Source organism: Gorilla gorilla, chromosome 8 (assembly GCF_029281585.2).
Source record: "Gorilla gorilla gorilla isolate KB3781 chromosome 8, NHGRI_mGorGor1-v2.1_pri, whole genome shotgun sequence".
Taxonomy (NCBI): Eukaryota; Metazoa; Chordata; class Mammalia; order Primates; family Hominidae; genus Gorilla; species Gorilla gorilla.
In genome coordinates, this window is record NC_073232.2 from 28,225,001 (window position 1) to 28,248,519 (window position 23,519).

Below are 23,519 nucleotides of genomic sequence, written 5' to 3' on the forward strand. Positions count from 1 at the left end.
AACATATATGATATATGTGTATATATATGTATATATGTTTTAATTTATATTATATATTTTATAATATAAATGATATATATTTTATAATATAAATATATAATATATTTATATTAAATATATTTATATGATATATAATATAAATTAAAACATATACACATATGTGTGTATATGTCTCTGTGCACATACATATATATATGCACACACACATATGTGTGTATGTGTGTATATTTCTTTTAATTCATCTAACAAATGAAATTGATATTACTCCAGATAGAAAGTGATGCTTGAGGGCTGGGCGCGGTGGCTCACGCCTGTAATCCCAGCACTTTGGGAGGCCGAGGCGGGCGGATCACAAGGTCAGGAGATCGAGACCATCCTGGCTAACACGGTGAAACCCTGTCTCTACTAAAAATACAAAAAATTAGCCGGGCGTGGTAGTGGGCGCCTGTAGTCCCAGCTACTCGGGAGGCTGAGGCAGGAGAATGGCGTGAACCCGGGAGGTGGAGCTTGCAGTGAGCCGAGATCGCGCCACTGCACTCCAGCCTGGGCGACAAAGCAAGACTCCGTCTCAAAAAAAAAAAAAAAGAAAGTGATGCTTGATAAATAACCGAAGATTGAAGGAAAGGGCTTGGAAATGCAGGCATAAGTTGGGGAATGGAAAAAGGAGGACAGTCATGGCAAAACTATATAAATGTAGGTAGAAATCGAATTGGAATCCAGAAACTAGGCCATGTAAGGAAGAGAAAGACACGGTTTCAAAGTAAAAGGATGCAGGATTTGTCAGCAGTTTAGATAGTAGTGTGAAATATTAGCGTAATCAGTATCTTTGGCACATGTTTGTTTTTTTGATAACTGTATGTCATGTAAAACAGATGGGATATGGCATGGCGCCAAGTGTAACACCAACAGTTTTAGTTGAAAGGGGAAGTTTCATTTTTTCTTAAAATTCATTAAGAGCTTATCATGTGCTAGTTACTGTGCTGGATGCTGTGTTTGCAGCGCTTGTGTCCTTCAGTGTCCCTTCTGGAGGTTGTCCTTAAAGTCTCATAGAGAAGATGAACATTAAATGCACAAATACTTACGTGATTATAAACAATAAGAAGTTTGTAAAAATAAAAAGAAAATAGCCTTAGCTTGAGTGGTCAAGGAAGGCTTCTCTGAGAAAGTAACATCTAACCTGGAAGTTCAGACACAATTTCTAATTCTCAATAACTAATGGGTGGGCATGTGGGACATTGAGCTAGAACAAAAGACAAATATGGGTTAGTTAAGGTTTAAGTAGAGTTTAAATCTGTCGGTTTTTTAAAATTTCTGCTTTAGGTCTACATCAGTGTTAAGTTGCTACGTAGAAACATAAAAATAGGGGTAAATTTGGGATTTGGTGTCTCCTTTTACAAAGAGAATAAAAGGCATATGATGATTTTTTGTAGAAAGACTTGTATATTAAAATAATAAATTAGGGTTCAACTCTTTTCTTTAAATATTATCTTTAATGGTAGGGAAGATAAAATTAGCCTGATGGGAAAAAAAATGACATTTTAGAATTTTGAAACTATGCTTCCTAAATAAGAATTTAATTTTGGCATGTGTGAGCCTATTGATTGGACAGTAGTGCATTGTATTCTGTTAAAATCTTATTATACCTTATTATGTCATTTTTAAATAATAAAAACACAATTTACTGAAAATTTTAATCGATAGCTCTGAACCTTCTTCACTTTTTTCTAAAATATCAACCAGACTTTTTTCAATTAGATCCTTCATTGTAACCTTTAGTAAAATGGGTTCCATATAATTTTTAGGATTTGGAAAAACTGAGAATAATTTGTCCTCATTCACATAATATATGAGATGCGAAGTGGGTTAAAGGGTATATGGGTTCTCAGAGGGTATTTTAAAATAGCATGTGAGTGTGCAGAGTTTCAAGTAGCAAACTAATTTCAAGATCATCAACACTGATTCTTTTTAAAATTTACTTAGGCAGGTTTCAGGAAGGTATTGTTACATATTAGAGGCAAAAACACAAATGTGCCCCAATTTTGGCCCTTTTTTTGTGCATCTAAAAACACACAGAGGAAAATGGAACTGAAATGAACTTTGTGGTTTGTGAATCCTTTAAAAACCGCAAAAAGCAAATTAATCTTATATGACTTGAGTACTTACAGATGATGTGTGTGATGATATGTGTAAGACATTTGTTTAGGTTCCAAAGTAAAGATCAGCTCCCCACATCCTCCCTCTCTCTACCTCTCTCTCTCTCAATGTGTGTATTCTCTTTCACTCAACAAGATTAGCAGAAAGAATTCTCTGTAAGTAAAAAAACATGTCTGAGGTTTTGAATGGCCCAATTTCTTAAATCGTTTTTGATTTCTCTTTTAATATTATTATTATTATTTACTCTCTGCCCTCAACACAGCAGAGGCCTTGATGGGAAAAGGCTTTGTGGGCAAGCAGCAGGTGGGTAGTTGAATCTGGAAGACTCTAACAAATGAGACTCCTTCCTTCAGAAGAGTATGAAATGAGACATTTTATAAGGGGAGTGGAGGCTGAGTTGATTTAACCATTCCAGTGTGCAGATACATTAGAAAAGAATTAAGGGATCGTAATGCTTCCACAAATGAAATATTTCAACGATGTAGCACCATCCAAGTGCCCTGTTTGGAGATAATTCTCCATGGATTTCTTCTGTTTGGCACAGTTCGGCCTTTGAGCAAAGGGCGTATTTAAATGGTCTTTACCTTGAGACATTTGCTTACATTCCAGAGTAAAAATAAGCTCTTCTTGCCACCTCTCTTTCTCTGGAGGGGAGAATGGGCAGACATGCCAGCAGCCTATTCCAGCTAGAGTCTCCTCATTTTGTATTCCTCTCCTATGGTGTGACTGTCTCACATGCAGGTAAACATCCCTGCCTCCTCATATTGCCCTGTGGAAATGGAAGGTACTTCTCAGGCTGTTGGTTTTTCCTGTCTTTCTGTATCAGGGATCTAGTGTCTTATATCAGTGTATATATATGAAATAGTGGCAAATTTACTCATTAGCTTCCAAGTAGGGTAAATCTCAGGCCCTTCATGCTTTCTGATTTAAACTGTGCAAGGAATGGCAAACCCAAATAACTATGGGAACCAGACATGGGACATGAATTGAAAGAAGTGGGTGATATGGTTTGACTCTATGTCCCCCACTTAAATCTCTTGTTGATTTGTAATCCCCAGTGTTGGGGGCAGGACTGGTGAGAGTGATTGGATCATAGGGGCGGATTTCCCCTTGCTGTTTTCATGATAATGAGGGAGTTCTCATGAGATCTGGTTGTTTAAAAGTGTGTCGCACTTTCCCCCTTTCCCCTTCATTCTCTTCCTCCTACTCCAGCCATGTAGGAAATGCTGGCTTCCCTTTGCCTTCTGCCATGATTGTAAGTTTCCTGAGGCCTCCCAAGCCATGTTTCCTATACAGGCTGTGGAACTGTGAGTCAATGAAACCTCTTTTCTTTATAGATTACCCAGTCTCACGTAGTTCTTTACAGCAATGTAAGAACGAACTAATAAAGTAGGTGAAGTTTAAAATAATGAATGGCAGCTGACAACCTTGGTGTGGGTGCATAATAGGGAGGACTAGTGTCTGCAGCAGCTGAGGAGCAATGTCTTCTTGTGAGATATCCTACTTTTAAAGTATTGGCAACCAATCTGACTCAAGAGCACTCATGGAGTTAAACTAAACTGTTATGGACTGGGTCCAGCCCAAGGGCCACCATTTAGTCTTCTCTATCGTAAATGGTGAGATAGTCAAGGATGGGGATGAATTTATTTCTTCCTGTTAACTGTGGAATCACTTGGCACAATGCCTAAGTAGGCACTCATTTTTCTTTTTTTAATCAAAAGTTCTCAGCAAGCTATAAGCCAGACATTAGCTAAGAAGAAATACAATATAATGCCAAAAGATCAACATAAATTTTGTTATGATTTTGTTTCCCAAAATAAGAAAACAGATTTGGTAGACATCATATTTTTTTGTCAGTAATCATCTTATAGTTCTTGACTACTTATATATCCCAGCATTTTATTTTGTCTCTACTATTACCACAATGTTATTATTATCCATTCCTTTGCCCAGTTTCTCACACAGTTTTAATATGGCACTTATGACCCTTGTTTCATGATAAATGGTTTTCATATGTCTACTATAGTAATTGAAAAACTCCAATTATTCTGCAGTTTTGTATATGTGATAGAGTCAGCCACAGAGTTAGAATCATAAAATTTGTCAGGCCAAATCTGAGTTTTATTTCATAGAGATTGGTTTCAGGGTTGTGTAAACAATTGCAAAGATGATTTAAAAACCCTTTTATATTGTATCCAGCAAATAGTTCCCTCAGTATTGGCCTAAAAAGTTTGGAATTCTAAGCTGATTTTCTAAAAGCTCCCAAGAATTGTAGGTTATGTGGTTAAATATTAGATCATTGTCTGAATGTGTTTATAAGAGTTTACTTAACACCTTAGGTGTCAAAATGGGCTAAAAGAGAGTTTCATGTAATGCCTTTCATTCTGTTTGTGCATTTTTGATTATTGGAAAATCCAGTGAAAAATAAGTGGGTATCATTAAGAAGTATAAGAGAGAGCGTAAATATTTGTCCTCTAGGAAATTATAAGTGGATAGCAACAGAAAATTGTTCATAGCTGAATTGAAGAATAGATTGAGATTCTTGAGATTATTATATGCTGGTTATAAAATGCCACACATTAAATTGGCAATTGAGAAAAAGACATGAAAGTAATAGACACATTGATGACTTATGGCAATAAGTATAGAATAAATGCTTTGTATTTGTTTATTGAGGTATAATTTATATGTCGATTTTATCCTGTTTAGGTGAGCAGTTCTATGAATTTCAACAAATGTACAGTTGTCTTTTGGGATTCAGAGGATCAGCTCCAGGACTGCCCCCATGTAACTAAATCAGCACATACTCAAGTCCTGCACTGGAAACAAAGTGTTGGCCCTCTGTATACACATCTTTCACAGCCACAAGTATTTTTTATTGTGTTTGATTTAAAATAAGCCACACATAAGTGGACCAAGGCAGTTCAAACTCATGTTGTTTAAGAGCCAACTGTATACAGTTGTGTAAGCAACCACTACAACCAAAATAGAGTATATCTCCACCATTCCCCCAAATCTTCCATTTCCTGATATAGTCAATCTCCTCCTTTTACACCCCCAGCTCCTGTCAACACAAATCTGATTTCTTTCCCAATTGATATGGTTTGGCTCTGTGTCCCCACCCAAATCTCACCTTGTATTGTAATACTCACCATGGGTCAAGGGTGGGACCAGGTAGATATATGGGGTGGTTTCCCCCATACTGTTCTCACAAAATCTGATGGTTTTATAAGGGGTTTCATCCTTTGCTTGGGTCTCATTCTCTCTCCTGTCACCATGTGAAGAAGGACATGTTATCTTCCCCTTCTGCCACAATTGTAAGTTTCTTGAGGCCTCCCCAGCCCTACGGAATTGTGAGTCAATTAAGCCTCTTTTCTTTGCAAATTACCCAATCTTAGGCAGTTCTTTATAGCAGCATGAGAGTATTCTAATACACCAATAATTCTGACTTTTCTAAAATGGCATAAAAGGAGCTGATAAATGATACAGGCTTTTGAGTCTGGCTTCTTTCACTTTAATGCTTTTGAGGTTCACAGCTGTTGTTGCATACATCATTGTTCCTTTTTGTTGCTGAGTGGTATTCTATCGTATGAATATACTGCAATTTGCTTATCTGCTTACCAGTTGGGAGATATTTGGGTTGATTTGAGCTTTTGGAGATTATTAACAAAGTCTGTATAAACCTTGTTAATGGATTCTTGTTTAGACACATCTTCATTTGTCTTGAATAAACAAATACCTACATGTGCATTGCCATGTCATATAAAAGTGTATGTTTAATTTTATAAGAACCTACCAAATTAGTTGTATTAATATGGCTGTGCCATTTAGGATTCTCATCAGGAATGCATTGGAGTCCCAGTTGCTCCACATAGAATATGTGCTCTTTATAAATTTTAAACTAAAATTTCTGCCTCAGATATAATGTATCTTCATATAAAATACATTATATTTGAGACAGAAATTCTTATTTAAAATTTATAAATTTATAATATATCTGAAAATACATTATAGTTATAAAACATACCAATTTTTAATATAATGTATCTGAGGATACATTATATTAAAAACTGATATGTTATATTGGAATTGTGTAATATTTTACAAATACATGATGGCTAAAGTGAAAGTAAGCAGCAGGTTGAATTAATTCCATTTCTCTTATGAGTTAACGGAGGCTAAAACATGTGTTTGTATGTGAGGACAATCTTTTTTATGTCATTTAAAATTTTGGTCAGTCATTCAGTTTCCTAAATACATAGAAGGATGAGTTCAGGAAAGTTGCTAGAGCCTCATTAATGTTTAAGCCTCAAAGTTCCAACGTGGTTACCAAGGCCAGTCTGTCTTTACGTGGAGCAGGTGGCAGCCCATGCAAAGAACAGCTTGCATGAGCTGGTTTACTTCATAACATTTCCAAGACGATGATAGTTCTAATATAAGTAGAATTGACCTGTACAGATAAGGCAGGTCATTTAAACTAAACTGGATTTTCAGTTGCCCTTTGAGGCACTCCGTAAGGTAGCAATGGGACTTAGGAGTAAAATTCGACTTCCCTAATTTCCAGAATCAATACTATCTTATATACAATGTATAATGCTTGTGTTTTGATAAGCTTCTATTCGTTCTCAGGGAAAAACATCATAAATGAAAGTGACATTTTCATAATAGAGGCATTTGGGTTTATTCTTTTTGTGGTCATTTTCTTAGGACTAGTATTTTAGAATAATTTACCAAGCTTTTTTGCAAGACTAAAATATAGGGTTAAAGTAGGGTTAAACCTTAACAGTCATAACTTTGTTCCTGAAGTGTGATTATTATCAAAAAGTCTTTTAAAAATGCTTTTCTTAAATATTCAAAAGAGATTGAGACTATCATACAAATGGACAATTTTAGTTTCTCAAATTGTAATTATTGTTCATTAATTCTCAAGAATGCTAACATTTAGAGGTTAGCAAATTGAAGATATTTTGGCAAAAATTATGATTAAATTATGTATTAGAGCAAACCCAACTGTCTTCTCTCTTGGATTGTTTCTGTCTTCCCGTTGGCCTTGAATGCAGATAGAAACAATATTAAAATACTTCTCATGCAACATGAAGTAAACTCCAAAGGAAAAATGCCTTGAGCAAATCACATTCTCTAACCTGTTATGGCCCTCTCTGGGTTACAGAATTTTGTCTTAAATTTTCATAAATAGCCAATTCTTTAATTTATGACTATATAAAGACAATAAAAAGTCTTGGAACAATTGACTTCAAACACCAGAATGGAGCTATGAATGTGTATATATCCCTAAAGCTGGTTTACAGCTACTTATATGTACAACAGCCTCACTCTCTATGAAGTGGGATGTTAATATCAATTTTCTATTCCTTCTCATTAATAAGATAATGATAATCATGAGGAGTGAGGCCAAGTCAATAGTATTTATTTTTATTTACCCTAGTTTCTTCTTTCTTTTGCTGTTTCTTCTAAGCAATTTGTTAGCATGTTCTGTGTTTTATTGCAGTGGGATTTACATGTATGGGTACAGGACATTAATTGGTGATTAATTTATATTTGTGCCTTTTCCCCAATTGTTCACCCAACTCTATTTTTAAAAATAAAACAGAATACGTTTTTCTGTAGTATGTTCTTTCAAATTCTGTCTGCTAGTTTAGGTTTATTGAAAATAATTGTATGAGTTTGGACTAAACATTCTTTATACATTTTTGTTTTCTCTGCCTATAATGCCTTTCACTCATGATGGTGGTGGGAAAAAGGATGCATTTTTATGTTTGGAAAGACTCATTGTAAAACAGCAGGACACTTCCTGTATAACACCATTAAATGTTGTTCGAACAATGTCAGGGGGACTATATTTGCCCACTAGTTCTATGCAGAAACATTTCCCAAATTAATTAATTTCCTCAGTGACAAATCAGGGAGAGAATCCTGGTAGACCTCAAGAAAGGGTAGAAAGTTGGAGAAAAGTGTAAGAGGTTTGAGGTCAGCAATTTGACCTTTTAAAACTTTCTTTCATAAGGAGAATGTCAACAAATAATGTTTGTGGTAACTTTCAATGAAGGATAGAGCTTGAAAAGTAAAACTTCAACTCCCACATATAACATTTGTGAGGAAAATGAAATGAAAACATATGTTCATATAATAATGGGAAAACATAATGTATTTTTCTAAGTTTGAGTTTGCTAGAAGTTATTATTAAATTATGCTGGGATTCCTAGTAAGCATGCAACACATTTGCATAAGTATTAAAATAATTCATCATGATCAATTCTGTTACAGTAAATCTCAACCCTAATCACAATCTACCATATACTACAGTGGTTTGTCTATATGTGGTATTTCATATTTTACTAAGTTTTGGAGGAACTGCAGCTCCTGCAGCAGCACAAATGTCATCTGAGTTCACTGTGATTAATGTGGCCCTGAAGGAGATCTAATCACGATTAGCCAATTTCATAAAGTGCTACAGAATCAGTGTCATGTGAGGAACATTTTAAAGCCCTTAAAACGGTATATCCTAGCAAGTAACTCTGGTAGAAAATCTAGGAGGATGAGGAGGTTTAATTTGGGAAACAGATGACCCAGGGGGATGAGGGAACAATTATTTGCCTTCAAATACTTAAAGGACCAGAAGGGAACAACACAAATCTAGAACTAATGGCTGAAAGTTATAGGGCAGTGGATATCAATCTAATATACTGAAATTTCAAAAATGGAAACTCATCAGAAATGCAGTGAGCTCCATGGGTCTAATAGGCTCAATGAAGTATGGAGGTTTCTGTTACTAGAAGTATTCAAGGCAAGATGACCACTTCTGGAGACTACTGCAAAGTAATTTTTTAATGGCACAGAAGGTTATATTTGGGTACATTTTAAATTCCTCTTCATCCATTCCATAACTTAATTTCCTTTACCACATAAACACATTTCTTATTTTTTTTTATTTTATTTTTTTAGATATTGGTGGAGGCTTCAGTGGGAGATGGCTTCACTGGAGATATTGCGATTGATGATCTGTCATTTATGGACTGCACCCTCTACCCTGGTAAGAGAAAACATTTCAATTTGGGGTTATTTCTAAATCTGTTTACTTGGAAAACTTGCAAGGAAATCAATATTTCATTTCTACAAAATTTCCAACATGGCCTTGCTTTTGTTCTTTTTCTCAAAACTATTAACTCTGGAAAAGATTTTTTTAGATCCTTGCTAGTAATTAGTTTTAAAGTGTCAAACATAGTCAAGATGTTTGAATCACTTATGTCTATGACTTATTACATGCAAAATACTAGAAAATCATGTCTGAAGTTAAAATGTAATTCCATTATATTTAAGGAGTTAAAATAATCAAACCATTTGCCTTATAATTACATCGCATTGGATACTTTATTAACCTCTCGGATTACTCTCAGGAGGCACTTTAAATATTTCTAACAATTGTTGTCAACCATTTCCTCACTATTTTATGGATTTATGTCTATTAAAATGACATAAATGACATATTTTCCAGATATATATCAATTTTCAAACTTTCCCCTAACTCCAGACTCATGTACTCACTACCTACTCAACAGCTTAACCTGGATGTCTAGAAGGCATCTTAAAGATAATGATAGAAAATAACCTAAAATAAACACAACCCAGGCCTTGAATAGTGTTATGAGGAGAAACCCATTCTGAGAAGTGCATAGTGATCTAAGAAGACTGGATATTAAACTAATGGAGTTTGGCACTCAGACTGAGAGCTCTTAAAGTGCACGACAAGAGGGAACATGATCTCCCTGGAGTGATCAGAGGCTGGGGTCCAACAACATTCTCAATTGCCGAAAACTTAACATCAATCCCTGCTCTATCATCTTAGCCTCACTGGTCTGCGGAGCACCAGCTCCATCCCATGCAGAGTCAGGGGATGGGGCTGATTCCAATCTTTTCAGTTGTAGCTATGTGACACAGCTCTGATCCTACCCACCACTCAGCATCCTAACAGGATCGATTGGTGTCACCACTGTGTGTCATGGTTTTCATAGAACTCTGGAGACAGCTGAATCCCTCTCTTGAACGCTAGTAAAACAAGAGGCAGAATTGAACAAATTTACCCTTACCTCTCAATGCCTAAAAGTGAATTCCTGATTACCAGTTGCCTCTCAATCCTGCCACTCCTTTATACCTCCCTATCTCAGCAAATGACAGTTTATATCTAGCTGCTTATTCCATATTAACAAATCTGGTTTATATTAACAAATTTGGTTTAGTACCCACTCCTCATTGCCCTCACCACTTTTCCCCGTGGTCCAAGCAACCAGTGTCTATGCATGGATTATTGCAATTGCTTTTTAAATGATCTATCTGCTCCTACCCTTGAGTGCTATATTCTGAAAACAGCAGCCCACATGTTTCTTTTCAAACTTAGATGAGATTAGGTCATTCTATTGTCAGAATCTTCCTATGACTTTCTATCTCATTCACTGCAAACCTCAAACTAATGATAACTTCCAAGGAATAAATGACTAACCCCTTATACCTCTTGAATTCACCTTTCACCAGTGTATATCTCATTCACTTTTCCCTACTACAAAGGCCTCTTAGCTAATACTTGAGCACTTCAGCCAATTTATGGTGTATTAGTCCATTCTCACACTGCTAATAAAGACATACCCGAGCCTGGGTAATTTATAAAGAAAGGTGATTTAACTGACTCACAGTTCTACATGGCTGTGAGGGCCTCACAATCATGGCAGAAGGTGAAGGAGGAGCAGTCACATCTTACATGTTATAGGCAAAGAGAGTGTGTACAGGGTAACTCCCCTTTATAAAACTGTCACATCTTGTAAGACTTATTCACTTTCACAAGAACAGTGTAGGAAAGACCTGTCCCCGTAATTCAGTTACCTCTCAATGGGTCCCTCCCATGACATTTGGGAATTATAGGAGCCATAATTCAAGATGAGATTTGGGTAGGGACACAGCCAAACCATATCATATGGTTAGGGCTTTTCCATCTGCTTTCCCCTGTTCCTGGAACAGGTTTCCCACAGATGTCTTTCTAACTCCCTCCCTTACTTCCTTGTGGTCTCTGCCAGAGTTTCTTCTTCAGGGAAGCCTCCTCTGAACACAACACAATGCAGTTTCTTTCTTATCTGGCATTTTCTATTTCTATTCCTGGTGTTATTTTTCTCCACATCACCTGTCACCCTTATGGTTAAATTTCTATTTTCCCCCATAATGATGTTAGTTGCATGAGAGCAGGTATATCACCTCTTCACTGTTTAATCTCCAATTCCTACAACAGTATTTGACACATACTAGTACTCAACAAATACTTGTTGGATGGATAAGTAGGTAGAGGAATGTCAATAATTTTAGGTGTTTTATATACTCTTGTTATATATTTTAGTTTAGTTTTAATATTATTGCAAAAATATTACGTATTTCTATGTGCCAGATACTATAGTATATGTCAGTCAGCTTTTGTTGAAAGCCAAGTGTCAGTAGCTTATGACTACATTTATTTCTTGCTCTCAAGCGTGTGGGTTGGCATAGAGAATAAGAGCAAAGACATAGACAGACAGACAGATAGATAGACAGACAGATAGATCTTAATCATAGCTCTGTGTAATTTTATGTAGCTCTAAGCTATGTGTCTCTGTTTCATGTGGTCCTATCTCTCTGAGACCATGGCTAAAAGACCAAGTCCCTATTTGACGTATTTCATAGAGGATGGAGAAAAAAAAGCATATTTGAAATTTCAACTGGGACATGGTATATGTCTTACTGTGTCTGTTCATGTTCATTATCCATTGATCAGATCCTAACAATGGGGCAGAGAAGTATTTTCCACCTACAGGGAGCTCAGCTGGGGTAGGGGAGATAGAAAATCTTTACAAGAAAGAGAGGTGATGTGTAGGGACAATATTACAACCGGCCATTCATACATATTTTATTTTACTTAATCTTACAATGTTTTAAGAGTCTAGAAGAGTGCCTGGTCCATCATAGGTGAATAGATGTTGTATGTGGGGCAGGATTAATGCCTTTATTATACCAGTTTTATGGAGGAAATTGAAAAGGAGATAACCTGCTCAAGGGTACCTAGCTGTAAAGTGGCAGAACACAGTCACTGCTTCTTGGAACCATAATGTTCACCACTAGTATTATAAGGCTCATCAAACACACTAAACCTGAAAGGAAGAGGCTACAATCTCCAGTTTACAGATATGAAAAATTAAAGATATAAGTAGCGTGGATGAGAATACAAAATTAAGGATTGGACTGTGATTTTACCTAAGCTGGTCTGATTTCAGTGGCCAGGGCTTTCCCCACATTGCCCCCAAATCTGAGATTAGAGAGAATCACTGTGACCTCAGAGTCAGAAGAGAACAAAAAAAGAACACAGAAAAGAAACACAAGTCACCATTGAAACTATTGTTGCCCTAATTATCCGGCTAAATCCATTCCGTGGCTCACAGTTCCAAGGGGAGGTAAAACAGCTACTAGAAGCATAGGCAGAGATGCGAAATATCAGTTACTGAGTGTTGGTCCCAATTTTCTGTTTCAAGTTTTGGAAGAAAAATAAAAAAACTTGAAAAACTGTAGGAGCTGTGTTTTTTGCAATGGCATAACAAAATAAACTATGGGTCAAAACCACAAGGCTTGTTGAATCCATAGGTTTGATAAAGGAATTTGATAAAGGAATCTTACCATAAAATGAAACAAAAATAAAAATTGAGCTCTACGTAAAAACAACAAAAAAAAGTTACTCTTGATGCTTTCCAGTCATTTTTTTTTCATAGCGTCATGTTATCTGAAGTAAGAATCATGCTTGTAACTTCACTAAGGGGCATTGATTTCCTTTTAATATTAACTGATTATTTGTTTATAGCATTTTTCTTCTTTGGCCAATAAAACAAAGCAAAATAAATAAAAACTCAAAGTCACATACACACAAACCAAAATGTTGACCTAATCCCCAAGATATGGGTTTCTATCTTACCTACAGCTTTATTTTATAGAAAATGACTGAGCAGTAGATTATTTTACTTTTCTTTGGTACTTCAAAATCAACCTTTTCCCCTCGTGCCTGCCTTGTAATTTTAATGAAAGCAGTGTTCTCCAGCAACCTGGGCTTGAATTTCCACAGTGGTCTTTGACTTTCTTCTTAAACTTCTTCGGTTGTAAATTCCACTGACTACAACTGCAAGATATTTCTCGGACCTGCTGTTTTTTCCATTACTCTAATTCAAGTCATTGTTGACTTGAATGAAAAACAAATATTAGACCAAAAATGTTATTAATATTCCCCAATAGTTTTTATGCCCTTAAATTAGTTTATTTTTACTTTGTCTTAAAACGTCATCATTTGCTCTTCCAAGTCATCTCTCTCATATTCTGAGCTATAGCTTTTTTCTAATTTATTTTTCAAATCATTCTCAATTATGAATTATACCTGATTTGTTTCAATACTTTTATAATATTGTTAATTTATTTTTCCTACTTTATTAAGATAAAATTGGCAAAATGGTATATAGTCAAGGTGTACAATATGATGTTTTGACATGTCTATATATTATGAAATAGTTACCACAATCAAACTATTAGTAATTGACACATCTCTAACCTCATATAGTTACCCATCCTCTGTGTGTGTGTGGTAAGAGAACTTGGCCGGGCCCGGTGGCTCATGCATGTAATCCCAGCACTTTGGGAAGCCAAGGTGGGCAGATCACCTGAGGTCAGGAGTTCAACACCAGCCTGGTCAACATGGTGAAACGTGGTCTACACTAAAAATACAAAAGTTATCTGGGCATGGTGGCACACACTTGTAATCCCAGCTATTTAGGAGGCTGAGGCAGGAGAATTGCTTGAAACTGGGAGGTGGAAGTTGCAGTGAGCCAAGATCATGGTACTGCACTCCAGCCTGGGCGACAGAGCAAGACTCTGTCTCAAAAAAAAAAAAAAAAGCACTTAAGATGTACTCTCAGCAATTTTCAACTGTACAATATCTTACTGCTGACTATAGTCACCAGAACTTATTCTTCGGATAACTGAAAATTTGCACCATCTTACCAACATATCTCCATTTCTTTCATCCCTCAACCTCTGCTAACTACCTCTCTACTCTGTTCTGAGTTCAACTTTTAGATTCCTCTTACATGTGCAATCATGCAGTATTTGCTTTCTGTGTCTGTCTTATGGCACTTAGTGTAATGGACATGGCATTATTCTAATTTCATAATGACAGGATTTCTTGATTTTTTTAAAGCTGCATAATGTTCCAATGTACATATATATTAGATTTTCTTTATCCATTCATCTATCTCCATACATGTAAGTTGTTTCCCTATTGTGGCTATTGTGAATCATGCTGCAGTGAACATGGGAGCTCATTGGAGTCCAGATGTCTCTTGAAATAGTGATTTTATTGCCCCTGGATATACACCCAGAACTGGGATTGCTGGATCATGTGGATAGTTACATTTTAAATTTTTTGAGCAACCTCCATACTGTTTTTCATAATGGCTGTATCAATTTACATTCCTACCAACAGGTATGAGTGTTCCCCTTTCTCCACATCTTCACCAACACTAGCTATCTTTTAACTTTTGATAATAGACATCCTAACAGATGAGAGTTAATATCTCATTGTAGTTTTCATTTGCATTTTCCTGATCATTACTGATAATGAGTGCCTTTTCATATACCTGTTGTCTATGTCTTCTTTGGAAAAAAATGTCTATTCAGGTATTTTGCCCCTCTTAAAGTTGGATTATTTGTTGTTGTTTTTTGTTTTGTTCGTTTTTGCTGTTGAGTTGTATAAGTTTCTTACGTAGTTTGATATTAACTCCTTATCTGTTATATGGTTTGGAAATACTTTCTCTTGTTGTGATTTTTGTACATGATGTAAGATAAGAGCCCAATTTCATTTTGCTTTGCATGTGGATATCCATTTCTTTAACACCACTTATTGAAGAGATTATTTTTTCCCATTGTATATTCTTGTCACTTTTTTTATAGATTACTTGACTGTATATGTGTGGGCTTATTTCTGTGCTTTCTATTATGCTCCATTGGTCCATGTTTCTGCTTTTATGCAAGTACCACTATGTTGTGATTACTACAGCATTGTAATATAATTCGAAATTGGGAAGCATGATGCCATCAGTTTTTTTCTTCTTGTTCAAAATTGCTTTAGCTGTTTGGAATCTTTTGTAGTTCTCTATGAATTTTTGTTTTAGAGACAAAGATTTGAGGATCTTAGAGGAAAAGCTTTTAACTTTTTACCACTGAGTGTGATGTTAACTTTGGGCTTGTACAGGGGTTCGCTTTTACCCACATCCTCCCAATACTTGTTAAAAGTTTTAAGACTGTTACTGTATTAAGGAGCATTTCTTCTATTCCTAATTTGTTTGGAGTTTTTATCATGAAAGGATGTTAAATATTGTCAAATGCCTTTTCTATATTGACGTGATCATAAGATTTTAAGCCTTCATTCTGTTAATGTTATGTATCACATTTATTAATTTTCATATGTTGAACCACCTTTATTTCCCAGGGATAAATTCCACTTGTTCATAATATATGATCCTTTTACAATGTTATTGAAATCACCTTGCTAGTATTTTGTTGAGGATTTGCATCTATATTCATCAGTCATATTGGCCTGTAATTTTCTTTCCTTATAGTCTCCTTTTCTGGCTTGGAATCAGGCTGAAATTTTTTTTCTTTTTTCTTTTTTTTTTTTTTTGAGACGGAGTCTTGCTCTGTCGCCCAGGCTAGAGTGCAGTGGCATGATCTCGGCTCACTGTAAGCTCCGCTTCCCAGGTTCACGCCGTTCTCCAGCCTCACTCTCCCGAGTAGCTGGGAGTACAGGCGCCCACCACCATGCCCAGCTAATTTTTTGTACTTTTCGTAGATCCGGGGTTTCACTGTGTTAGCCAGGATGGTCTCGATTTCCTGGCCTCGTTATCCGCCTGCCTCGGCCTCTCAAAGTGCTGGGATTACAGGCGTGAGCCACCACGCCCAGCCCAGGCTGATCTTAAAAAATGAGTTTGAAAGTGTTTCTTCCTCTTCAGTTTTTGGAGGAGTTAGATAAGGATTGGTATGAATTCTTTAAATGTTTGGTGGAATTAAGCAGTGAATCCATAAGGCCCTGGACTTTTCTTTGGTGGGAGATTTTTGGTTAATTATTCAGTCTCATTACTCATAATTCATCTGTTTAGATTTTTTATTTCTTGTTGATTCCATCTTGGTAGGTTGTATGTTTGTAGGAATTTATCCATTTCTTTAATGCTATTCAATTTCTTGGAGTATAATTGTTCATAGCAGTCTCGTATGATCCTTTTTATTTCTGTGGCATCAATTGTAATGTCTGTTTCTGATTTTATTTATTTGGGTCTTCTGTTTTTCTTATCTAAATGGTTGTTAATTTTATCTTTTCAAAAAATTAATTTTCAGTTTCATTGATCTTTTTATTTTTTTCTTCATTGTAATTATGTTTGCTCTGATCTTTATTAGTTCCTTCTTTCTATTAACTTGGAGCTTAGTTTGTTCTTTTCCAAGTTCCTTGAGGTATAAAGATAGATTGCTTATTTGAGTTTTTTTATTTCTGAATTTTTTTTATTTTTTAGGTGTTCAGTACTATAAACTTTCCTCTTAGAACTGCTATTGTTGTATCCCATAAGTTTTGGTATGTTGTGTTTCCATTTTCATTTATCTCATGTTTTTTATTTCATTTTGATTTCTTCTTTGACCTACTGGTTTTTAAGGAGTGTGTTGTTTTAATTGCCATGTTTGTGAATTTTCCAAGTTTTCCCCTGTCAATGATTGCTAGTTTCATACCATTGTGGTTAGAAAAGATGCTGGATATGACTTCAAACTTCCTAATTTGTTAATGCTTGTTTTGTGGACTAATATATTATCTATCCTGGAGAATATTCTGTGTGCTCTTGAGAAGGTGTATTCTGCTGCTGTTGAATGAAATGTTTTGTATATGACTGTTAGGTCAATTTCCTCTAAAGTATCATTTAAGTTCAATGTTTCTTAATTGATTTTCTGTCTATATGATCTATCCATTGTTGGAAGTGGGATATTGAAGTCCTTTACTATTATTGTTTTGCTGTCTCTTTCTCCCCTCAGATTTATTAATATTTGCTATACATTTGGGTTCTCTCATATTGAGTACATATATATTTATAATTATTATATCCTCTTGATTAATTGCTATATATTTATATAATGACTTTTTGTCTCTTTTTACTATTTTTTGCTTAAAGTATATTTTGTCTTATGTAAGTCTAGCTTCCTGTGCTCTTTTCTGGTTTGCATTTGCATGGAATGTGTTTTTTGTTCTTTCAGTTTTAGTATATCTGTGTCCTCAAAGTGCAAGTGAGACTCTTGTACGCAGCACATTATTGAATATTGTTTTTTTTTTCATCTGGTGCGGCATTATTCACAATAGCAAAGACTTGGAACCAACCCAAATGTCCAACAATGATAGACTGGATTAAGAAAATGTGGCACATATACACCATGGAATACTATGCAGCCATAAAAAATGATGAGTTCATGTCCTTTGTAGGGACATGGATGAAACTGGAAATCATCATTCTCAGTAAACTATCGCAAGAACAAAAAACCAAACACCGCATATTCTCACTCATAGGTCGGAATTGAACAATGAGATCACATGGACACAGGAAGGGGAATATCACACTCTGGGGACTGTGGTGGGGTGGGGGGAGGGGGGAGGGATAGCATTGGGAGATACACCTAATGCTAGATGACGAGTTAGTGGGTGCAGCGCACCAGCATGTCACATGTATACATATGTAACTAACCTGCACAATGTGCACATGTACCCTAAAACTTAAAGTATAATAAAAAAATAATAAAAAGACATTCTATGTCTTTTTGTTTTAGAATGTAATTCACTTACATTTAAAGTAATTATTAATAGGTAAGGACTTACTATTGCCATTTAAAAAATTCCTCCCTAGCTGGTTCGTAGATCTTTTGTTTCTTTCTCTCTTGCTATCTTCCATTGTGATTTGATGATTTTTCTGTAGTGGTATGCTTTGATTGCTTTCTCTTTACCTTTTGTGTATTTACTATAGGTTTTTGTTATGTGTTTAACATAAGGCTTACAAAAACCAGCTTATAGTTACAACAATTCATTTTAAGCTGATAAAAACTTAATTTTAATTCCATACAAAAATCCTACACATCTTCCCACCCCAACATTTATGTTTTTAATTTCACAATTTACATCTTTTTATATTTATAATATTTAAAAATAATTCTAAATTCAGAATACAGAATACACACTAGTACTGTAATGATAATATGTAAATCACTTATAACTCTAAATACTAAAAGATAAATGTTATTAAAAATAACTATAGCATCAGTAATTTGTTAATGGATATGCAATATGTAAATAAATTCTTATTTTTAATCTAATCCGTTAGGCAAAATTAATTACATTTCTAGTAGGAACTTAGCCATGTGATACATTTCTACAGTTCTTTGCATAGCTGTAAAATGATGTTGTCTATTACCTGAGGAGACCACGGTGAGGAATGATGACAAAGTTAAAGATATTTCCTTATATCTTGAATCAGATCTTCAGATTAGATTAGGAATTGCTCTGAGACATTTATATTAAAAATTGTGTATCTCAAAGGAAGTATTTGCTTTTCATTATTCTTTCTGTCCTTCATTAGAAAGGCCAGAATTATATTTTCTTCAACTGAACATATATGACAGGAATTTTCTTTCTTGCACCAAGGATTAATGGTGAGATAGCTAGTTTATTTAGAAAAATAAAACACTGACTACATCACAAAATACTGTCTGCAAATTGAAAAATAATTTATGTGCTCTTTATTCTCTTTTAAATTTTCAGATTTCAGCATGCACATTAGAATTGTTAGTTACTAAAATTATTAGTTATTACAATGTAAGTATTATATGAATATCCATGTTTACATTATTAGTATTTTATTTTCCCCAGGATAACTATTACTAAAGCAATGGCACATTGTACACCTGATGATGCCTTCAAATTGGTAAAATATGATGACTATTTTAAGGACGCTTAACATAATTTTTATGATGTCCTCCCCCACCCCTCACACATTAAATGTGTTGTTTTGTTGTTGTTGAACTGGGTTGATGACATTTTTGGCATCCCTTCTCGTTAGCCTCAATGTCTCACCAGCTTTATTTACAAATGGTGTTTAAGTCTTCCTTTATTCTGCCGAGATCAATGTTTGTTTCAGTGTGAATCAAAAAGCAAGGGGAACAGTGTAAATACTATTGGCTTTACTTTTAAGATATCACCTGCAGCTTTTCATCTTCTAATACGCTGTTAGGCGTATTCATTATATTTGTCTCAGAATAATAAATTACATGAAAGCAATGTGTTTTGAAATATTCCTTTCTTTTGTATTTTTCTAAAGGAGGTGTAGACTCAGAAGAAAATACAAGATTATTGGAAAGTTTTGCAGTTTAAAGTAAGATTTCAGGGGAAAAATAAAGAAATTTGAGCCTTGGTGATTGCAATCTTAAATATTCTCGTTTTAGCTTCTTTGGTGTAGTCTGTAAATTGATTTAGCATATACATAGGGAAGAAAAATTTGGCCAAAGTCTGCGATATGTTCAATTAACAGTTTTATTGTGTTCTTAGAAAATAAAATTGAACAAATTATTCACTTAACTTATTTTTAAATTTAAAACTTTTACATTGTTTCACATTCTCTCTTAATTGAGAGAAATGCTAAATGTTAAACATGGAGAAGGTTGTCTAAATGGTTTGTTCACAGCTTGGAAATTTTCCATCTGCTACTTCAGTCATTTGTAGTCACATTCAAATATAGTAGAATGCCTGTAAAGATGGAAAATGTCATTGAATCTTTGTTATAAAGCAAAAGTATTTCAAAAACTGCTGATTGGCTACCGGAGACAGAAAAAAAAAGCACTGCATAGTTTGTGGCAAGCACTATAACACAGTTGTTATAATAGTATCCAAAGAATAGCTATGCTTTCATAAAACCTTTTCACCTAGAAAGTATATCTAACACAGACACTTCAATAAAATCATACTAAACATAGTTCTTTCAGCTTGTGAGTATAACTCCAAGTTATTGTACTAAGTGAAATAGAAATGTGTGATATTCCCCAAAAGCTATAGATATTTAAACATTTTAAATTTTCTAAAGAGACTGTTTAAGCTTCAAATACGCTTTTAGATTTTTATATTAAATATATTTCTTAACTCAAAAAGTCACAGGGAAAACATATACGTTGTTAGCTACAGATAGATATAAAGTACAATGATTCATATTAGTCAAGCAATTCATTCAGTAATCATATGTCTAAAGTTGGTAATAATTTATCAAGGACTAGAGATGTTAAAATGTTGTTTTTGTTTGTTTAATTATCAATGTGGGAATGGCTGTAGGGAGGGAAGTCTAGTATAAAACAAGCTGGAAAATTTATTTTACCAGAGAGAATATATTAATGTAGCCTGAAGTTTGTCATATTTGTTACAGTGAACTTACAGAGCGAGGAGTTAGATCACTGAGTCCATTTGGAGCCTGAGACATCTACTTATGAAATCTTCCACATGACAGATGTGCGGGTAGTTTGGTTCCCCTGTGGCTCAGAGATGTGGAAGAAGATCAGATCAAACCAGACTAATCTCTGCTTCTTAGTGAGTGCAAACTTCAGTCATATGCATTTCATCTTTTCAATTTTTGTTTCATCTGCAAAGATTTTAGTGTTCTTTGTTTAAGGAGACTTAAATCTATCATTGCTACCAATTTTAGCCTTATTCTAAGCAATTATAGGCCAACAAAACCCTATAAGCTTTGTAATAAGTTGAATATTTGCCCCACTCCACAATTCATATCTTGAAACCTTAATCCCCATTGAGATGGTATTTGGAAGTGGGGCCTTTGAGAGGTAATTTGGAGTAGATTAGGTCATGAGGATGAGGTTCTCATAATGGGATTAGTGCTCTTACAAGAAGAGGATGAGACAGGAGCTCTCACGCGCTCTCTCACTCTCTTGCTCTCTCTTTCTATATACTGCATAGTCATTTCTAGCATCACCTGAGTTAAGAGTGTGATACTTTAGAAAATACTCTTCTAAGTATTTGCAAAGTTAAATGAGTTGACCTCATGTCCTTTAGAGGAAAGTCTAAACAATGTGTGAGGACCAGAGAGTCCATCAGGAATCTTGCAGTCCTTGTCATGCCTCAGTCACACATGAAGAACTGGTCTGACCATGTTTCTGGATTCTATTTTACTTCCACATCACAGAATCTGTGAAATCAGCTGCAACTCCATCTTCCCAGTTACAACCACCACCAATTGCAAAGTTCAGCTCCAGAAGAAGAAAAGCTTTTCTCATTTAGCTCTTTTAGTGCTCTTCTCTTCAATGCAAGGCATTGGACTTACTTGGTTTGTAAAATTTCCTCATTCTGGTGGAGTAATAAGGAAGTAATGAGAATAGGACTAAGAATTATGAACTCTTACAATGTTTTTGCTTAGAGTAGTTGTCCTTTTACTTATTCTCTGAAACCTTTTTAAGATAAAAATGAATTGTCTCTACTTTTCCTCAGTATGAACTCATCGGTCTGTCTTTCAAGTCATCTAACTCATGTCCATGATTTCTCTCTAATGATTATTCTCTAGTTAAGTTGAAATCAGAACTAAAGATGTAGTTCAGACTGCTGGTTTTGCTGAGTGTGGTGGCTCATGCCTGTAGTCCCAGGACTTTGGGAGGCCGAGACAAGTGGATCACCTGAGGTCAGGAGTTTGAGACCAGCCTGGCTAACACGGTGAAACCCGGTCTCTACTGAAAATACAAAAAATTAGATGGGCATGGTGGTAGGTGCCTGTAATCCCAGCTACTCAGGAGGCTGAGGCGCAAGAATCGCTTGAACTGGGAGGCAGAACTTGCAGTGATTTGAGATCGTGCCACTGCACTCCAGCCTGGGCGACAGTGAGACTGTCTCTCTCTCTCTTCTCTCTCTCTCTCTCTCTCTCACACACACACACACACACACACACACACACACTAGACTGCTGATTTTAGTAGTATGGAAGACCAGATGACCTAAAAACTGTGACACTATTTATTCCTAGAAATGTCAACTATAACATAACGTGCATTGATTTAAATGTCAAGCTGAGCTTAAAAAGGGGAAATCTCCAGGTGAGAGAAAAAAAGAGAGAGTATTGAGAAATAGAACAGAAAGACAAAGCAAATGCCAGAGTTAGGGAGTAAGAGCATATGGGATGGACAAGATGGAGAGAAAGGGGAGAGGAGAGCCAGAAGTGAGTGAATTGCAAAAGAAGCACAATTAGGCTGATGACTGACTTCTTAACAGCAAGAACAGAAGTCAGAGGATGGATATAATTTTCAGAGTTCTAAGAACTATTAATTGTTAGCCTAAAGCAAAGCAAAACTATTTCAGGAAAGAGCATTCAAAGGATCACACACACACACACACACACACACACACACGCACACACACACAAAATAATATTATTTCACTGCACCAGATTCTGCAGTTCAGACAAATGAACTATGTAAATGTGAATCTCAGAAAGACACAAAATGAGCTCAACCAGGGATGTGATGAAAAATGGCAAACACATGGATAAACCTAAATATACGAATGAATGGCAAGTACATAATGTATGTTGAATGTTTATATACTGCTGGGAAGTATAGAATTACTTTGGAAACTGGTTTGGCATTATCTCCTAAAGTTGAAATTGTACATACCCCGTAACCAAGCAATTCCATTTCTAGATACATAAGGAGAAATGTACAAAATGAGAAAACAATACCTTAGAAGAATCAACCCCAAAATCATTAACGGTAGAATGGCTAACTACAATATATTTTCATATAATAAGATACTAGACAGCATTCAGAATTACTGAATTACAATATACACATTAACACTAATGAATTAAAGTACTATCTTGAGGAAAATACCACATGGCATTGGTTAAAATCTCTAATCGTTATAATCTCTGTTGCTGATACAGAGAAAGCTTCCATTCATCTAAAGTTAAAAACCCAAATACCATTTTATTTAAAAAGGACCTCCCTGATGTTTACTATATTCTGTCACTATTATTAGAATTTTAAAATTTTAGGCCGGGTACGGTGGCTCATGCCTGTAATCCCAGCACTTTGGGAGGCCGAGGCGGGCAGATCACGAGGTCAGAGATCGAGACCATCCTGGCTAACACGGTGAAACCCCGTCTCTACCAAAAACACAAAAAACTAGCCAGTTGTGGTGGCACACGCCTGTAGTCCCAGCTACTTGGGAGGCTCAGGCAGGA

The 23,519-nt window shown here is 35.5% G+C and overlaps 1 protein-coding gene across 1 annotated transcript in view; it reads left to right on the forward strand.

Annotated features, from left to right (window-relative positions):
• MALRD1 (MAM and LDL receptor class A domain containing 1) overlaps positions 1–23,519 on the forward strand; it is a 689,301-nt gene that overhangs the window by 200,071 nt on the left and 465,711 nt on the right. The window contains exon 19 of the mRNA XM_055354139.2: positions 9,118–9,205. Coding sequence (XP_055210114.2) covers positions 9,118–9,205 — 88 coding nt within the window. The remainder of the gene's footprint in view (positions 1–9,117; positions 9,206–23,519) is intronic.